General features: G+C 47.9%; 1 protein-coding gene across 1 annotated transcript; it reads left to right on the forward strand.

Annotated features, from left to right (window-relative positions):
• On the forward strand, window positions 1–5,513 carry mettl1 (methyltransferase 1, tRNA methylguanosine). The gene is made up of 6 exons (XM_084464699.1): window positions 1–178; window positions 683–810; window positions 1,556–1,740; window positions 2,886–2,999; window positions 4,394–4,495; window positions 5,006–5,513. The coding sequence occupies exons 1-6, from the start codon at window positions 99–101 to the stop codon at window positions 5,120–5,122; spliced, it is 726 nt and encodes a 241-aa protein (XP_084320825.1). The 5' UTR covers window positions 1–98; the 3' UTR covers window positions 5,123–5,513.
• The last annotated feature ends 689 nt before the right edge of the window (window positions 5,514–6,202 follow it).

A 6,202-nucleotide genomic window follows, 5' to 3' on the forward strand; every position in this document is an offset into this window, starting at 1 on the left:
GTGAACTGAGAAGCGTGGTTACTGTGGAGTTGAGCTTTAAGTCATTAAACCTTTTTATTCCTTCAGATCGCATACAGAAGTTAACATTAGGATCCAGGATGAGTCTGTCCATGCCCCAGAAGCGGTACTACAGACAGAGGGCTCACTCCAACCCGATGGCCGACCACACGTTTGACTAGTGAGTACTAGAGTGAACACTAGTTACACTAGTGGTTAATACTAGCTTTAGATTGAATTAGTATGTTACTTAGACCGGCTTTATATATAACTAGTAGTTGACACTTTAAATTACTTTACGTTACCCTAACTTTATGCAGAATGAGTGTCAACTAGTAGTTACACTAATAACTTTATATAGAATGAGTATGTGCTGGTAGTTACACTAATAACCATATAAAGTATGAGTGTTAACTAGTAGTTCCACTAGTGTCTTTATAAAGAATGAGTGTGTTAACTAGTAGTTACACGAGTGTCTTTATAGAATGAGCGTGTTAACTAGTAGTTCCACTAGTGTCTTTATAAAGTATGAGTGTGTTAGTTACACTAGGATCTCTATGCAGAATGAGTTTTAACTAGTAGTTAAACTAATATCTTTAGATAGAACGTGTGTTAACTGTTAGTTACACTCTCTTCCTCTACTACTTCAACACCATTGTTTCCTTCTCCTTCCTGACCCCCCCAGTCCTGTGAGTCCAGAGAAGATGGACTGGTCTCCACTGTACCCCGACTTCTTCCCCGGCTCCCTGTCCGAGGGGGGGACGGCTCAGGTTGAGTTTGCAGACGTCGGCTGTGGATACGGAGGTCTTTTAGGTAACATTTCTCCATAACCAATAATCAATGGCTTTGGGATCAATGTCATCAGTGAGGGTATTTATAGCTCCGATATCTTTAAAGGGGTGATATTACGCCACCAGGTGTAAGTGTGGTTAGCCATTAAAAGCCGTTTGAAAATCTGCCTTTTTGCTGTGTTTTCGTGACAACATCACAAGTGGACGTGTCCACCTAGATGTCTGCTGGATAGAGCCCAGCCTACCCAGTGGACCGTAACAAACGTTGCTTATCTAAACATCATGCATCTAGGTGGACACGTCCACTTGTGATGTCTCTAAAACACAGGACAGGGCAGATCTTCATTCGGCTTGTAACGGTTGACACACTCACACCTGATGACATAACATCCCCCATTTTAAGCAATAAAGGTGGCATATCATACCACCAGGTGTGAGTGTGATTAGCCATTACAAGCTGTTTGGAAAAATCTGCATCATAGGCGGGCATGTCCACCTAGATGTACACTGGCTAGATCAGTCTACCAGCCTACCCAGTGGAGTGTAGCAAACGTTGCTCATCTATCCGTCACACATCTAGGTGGACACGCCCACGTATGATGTCAGAAGAGGCATATTTTGAAACGGCTTGTAGCAGCTGATCACACACACACACACACACACCTGGTGACATAACATCCCCCATTTTAAGCAGTAACTTGGTCGATGGTCTGCTGGTGTTCTGTACTACGCGTGCCTCTGATGACGTCCCTCTCCCCTGTTCCCAGTGGAGCTGTCTCCACTCTTCCCAGACAAGCTGATCCTGGGTCTGGAGATCCGGGTCAAAGTGTCGGACTACGTCCAGGACCGCATCCGCTCGCTGCGCACCTCCGAGGACGGCGGCTACCAGAACGTGGCCTGTCTCCGTAGCAACGCCATGAAGTACCTGCCCAACTACTTCACCAAGGGACAGGTGCGTCTACAGTAGACTGGGTAGACTGGATCTGGATTTAATGGACTGGTTAGAATGGTTCTGGATGTAATGGACTGGTTAGAATGGTTCTGGCTTTAATGGACTGGTTAGACTGGTTCTGGATGTAATGGACTGGTTAGAATGGTTCTGGCTTTAATGGACTGGTTAGACTGGTTCTGGATGTAATGGACTGGTTAGAATGGTTCTGGCTTTAATGGACTGGTTAGACTGGTTCTGGATGTAATGGACTGGTTGGAATGGTTCTGGCTTTAATGGACTGGTTAGACTGGTTCTGGGTTTAATGGACTGGTTAGAATGGTTCTGGATTTAATGGACTGGTTAGACTGGTTCTGGATGTAATGGACTGGTTGAATTGATTGTGGTGTCACCCTGTAATCAGTCCCCTGTTCGTCCGTCTCCTCTGGCCTTAATTAATGGAACTAATGAAGGGTACCTGTCTGATGATTTAAATTCTTCAGACACTCAATTAACCATAGCTGTATTGTTGCGATTGTCTATCTCACAGCAGACACTGAAAAATGGTCTAACGTGAGCGTCGAGCTGTCCCTGAGCAAGGTGCCTCAGCCTCACTGCTCCTGACGAGCTGGCTGTCGCCTTGCGTGGTTGACACCGCTGTCGGTGTGTGAATGTGTGCATGAATGGGTGCATGAATGGGTGAATGTTGGTGGCCTGTGGCCACTGGTTAGAAAAGAGCTGTATAAATGCAGTCCACTACTATTTATTTACCATGACCTTCATCCATCTGAGGAGGTCTTTCCTCACCCCGTGGTGTTCCTCCCTCTGAGTGGTCTTCCTCACCCCGTAGTGGTCCTCCTCACCCCGTGGTCTTCCTCACCCCGTGGTGTTCCTCCCTCTGAGTGGTCTTCCTCCCTCTTAGTGGTCCTCCTCACCCCGTGGTCTTCCTCACCCCGTGGTCTTCCTCCCTCGGAGTGGTCTTCCTCACCCCGTGGTCTTCCTCACCCCGTGGTCTTCCTCACCCCGTGGTCTTCCTCACCCCGTGGTCTTCCTCCCTCTGAGTCGTCTTCCTCACCCCGTGGTCTTCCTCCCTCTGAGTGGTCTTCCTCACCCCATGGTCTTCCTCACCCCGTGGTCTTCCTCACCCTGTGCCGTCCGTCCCTCTGCAGCTCAGCAAGATGTTCTTCCTGTTCCCCGACCCTCACTTCAAGAAGACGAAGCACAAGTGGAGGATCATCAGCGCCACGCTGCTGGCCGAGTACGCCTACGCACTGCGGGTCGGGGTGAGTCCAACGCCGCTGTCACTCTCTCCGTGGTTCGTGTGTGATGCTGTCATTTGGCCGCTGAGGGGGAACTCCTGGTTCATCTGAGCAGAGGTCGGACCACATGGTCACATCCTCAAGGCTGTGGTTGAGTTTAGTGGAAGAGTTGACTCGTCGTTTACCAGTAATAATGAAGTCAGCTTAACCGTGTGTGTGTGTGTGTGTGTGTGTGTGTGTGTGTGTGTGTGTGTGTGTGTGTGTGTGTGTGTGTGTGTGTGTGTGTGTGTGTGTGTGTGTGTGTGTGTGTGTGTGTGTGTGTGTGTGTGTGTGTGTGTGTGTCACTTTGCCTAATGTGGGTGTAAGCTGACCCCTGGCTTGGAGCCCACCTTGTTCCCTGGATGGGGGGGTTGGTGGAGGAGTCAACTGGGGATTTGCTTTAGAAAACTTGGGTCAGACACTCCAACCTCTCAATCTAGGGCACATTTGTATCAGGGTCGTAGCTTTCTCTACATTGTGTCGATGTCTCTGGGCGGCGTGTGGCTCAGGAGGTAGAGTGGGTTGGCTGGTCACCGGAATGTTGCTAGTTCGATCCCCGACTCCTCATAGCTGAGTGTCGAGCTCTGTACCCTGAGCGAGACGCCCTCACCCTGACTACTCCAAACGAGCTGGCTGTCGCCTTGCATGGCTGACTCCGCCGTCGGTGTGTGACTAGGTGTATGAATGGGTGAATGTAAGGCCAGATCGTACAGCACTTTGAGTGGCCACTGATTAGAAAAGTGCTGTATAAATAAGTAGTCTGTTTATCTTCGCCGTTCACTCTCCTGGCTTCACAGAAAGGTAATGGACTTCAGAAGAGCCCCGTGGGATTCTGAGAGCCCTATCAGGTCTGGTCTAAAGTCAACGGAACACGTTGGGGTGACTAACCTCTGGTTTCTGCGGGTTATTTTAGTCTGCTCGATAACGACACCTGTGGCAAGATTAGTGGAATGGCTGCCCTGGAGTTGGCTGTTTAAAGTGTTAACAGTCCAGTTAACATGACATTTACATTTAGGGCATTCAGCAAACACTTCTATCCGAAGCGATTTACAATAAGTATATTTGTCAGAAGGAGAAACAACATTATATCGCTGTCGGTACAGTAAGATGTTGATAGAAACAAGAGCCAAGCACTAACAATCACTAGGTTAACCCATTCTCAGTGTACAACAAAGCTAGCTAGGATAAGATCGTACACTATGCTAAGTACTATTTTTAAGTGCAAGGACGTACAACATACAATAAGTGTATAATAAAATGTATATATCTCAGTGCAGTGCTTAACCTGCATCAGAATAATCACTGGATCCTAAATGTGTTTTCTCTCTGCTGTGTGGTAAATGTTGCTTCTTCACCTAAGCCATCTCCTGCGCCCCCAGGGTCTGGTGTACACCAACACGGACGTGGAGGAGGTCAACGTCTGGATGGTGAAGCACTTCACCGAGCACCCCCTGTTCACACGGGTTCCTGAGGACCAGCTGGTAGGAGGAACCGCACCTGCTAGAACAGTACAATACCAGCAGAACGACTCATGATGTGGTGTAATTTAACACTATTATATTGACACAATAGTCGTCCATATTTGCCCTGTAGTTTAGTTTAATTAGTCCAGTGTTATGCCGTAGTTCTGCATACTATTATTATATAAGAATACCAATTCCAGTCATTTGAGACTGGGTGCTTGGGAGCAAGCATGTGAATGGCTGGATGCATGTGTGTGTGTGTGTGTGTGTGTGTGTGTGTTAAAAGCTTGACCTGAGGTCTGTGTTAAAACATGACCGAGGTCTGTGTTTCCCTGGACATACTGGATACATGTGTGTTAAAGCCTGACCTGAGGTCTGTGTTTTCCTGGACGGACTGGATGCATGTGTGTGTTAAAGCCTGACCTGAGGTCTGTGTTTAAAGCCTGACCTGAGGTCTGTGTTTCCTTGGACGGACTGGATGCATGTGTGTGTTAAAGCCTGACCTGAGGTCTGTGTTTCCCCGGGCAGGTGGATGACGTGATTGTCGGCCGTCTGGGAACCTGTACGGAGGAGGGGAAGAAGGTGCAGAGGAACGGAGGGAAGAACTTCCTGGCGGTCTTCCGACGGATCGAGGAACCAAACTGACTTTGTGGTGGACCGTGTTATAGAAGTTATGTAGAGACGCTGCCAACAGGGGTCTGGTGAATCCAGGACGGGTCAGGGGTCTTCATGGTGGGGCTGCTGGGTGACTGCTGAACCTAACGTCTGAATGGTCATTTTGGAGTCGCATCATGACCAGAGATCTGGCTTCTGGTCCAATCAGATGTCTTGTTTGAAATCTAGCACTAGAGGATTATTTTATTCCCACTCTGTTTTGGAGCCCATTTTGTTTTGGTTTCTTACAGAAGGATGTGCATTTGCTCCAAATTATATTTCAAAATATTTTGTATATATGTTTTTCTTACAACCATATTGTGTGCCTTTTTTATTTTATTTGTGGACTGCAACTTATTCTTTGTAAATAAAGTGTCAGTACCAACCTGATTCAACACTTTCTCTGTATATCTTTGTGCTACTACAGGGTTGATCGGATGATGTTTGGGCATGGTCGGGTAGCCCTGAGTCCAAGCGTACATTAAGGGTTCAGGACTTGTGCTGGACGTTAGCATGTGCTGTACGGTACCTTCTGGAAGGGTGGGAAACACCCTAGCTCTTGCACTATCCAAGTGATAGACATGCATGTGGCCTAAATCAGAGTGGCAGATACTTCATGCATCTCCATAGCAACGTTTAACATGCCTAATGGCATGTGTGCAGGTAAAATTACACGTTTTCCAGGTGAACACAATGGAAAAGAGACAAATCATCTGGACCCTTCTTGTTATCGGTAATTCCCTTTAAAAAATCTATGCAGTCACAGTCCTTGTGTAATATTACCTCACCACTCGTCATCTTGAATACAGCGAAGCTTCTTTCTAGGTAAAGCTGCATACTTTCACATGGAGTTGGAACAGGAAGCCGGGATGTTTGCTGTGATGAGCATAGCTGTGCTGCTGCCCAGACAGATAGCAGCCATGACCTTTATCCCAGTCTGCAGGTGCATGCTCCCCTTGGCCACGGGCCAACGTGCTACAGAGACCTGCACTGTCCCCGTGCATCGTGCTGCCATCACGTCACACCCGCCGCAGAGCAGAGACCACACCCACTGTGGCAGGACGTGCGTGA

This window comes from Micromesistius poutassou (assembly GCF_964030765.1).
Source record: "Micromesistius poutassou genome assembly, chromosome: 2".
In the NCBI taxonomy this organism is placed as follows: domain Eukaryota; kingdom Metazoa; phylum Chordata; class Actinopteri; order Gadiformes; family Gadidae; genus Micromesistius; species Micromesistius poutassou.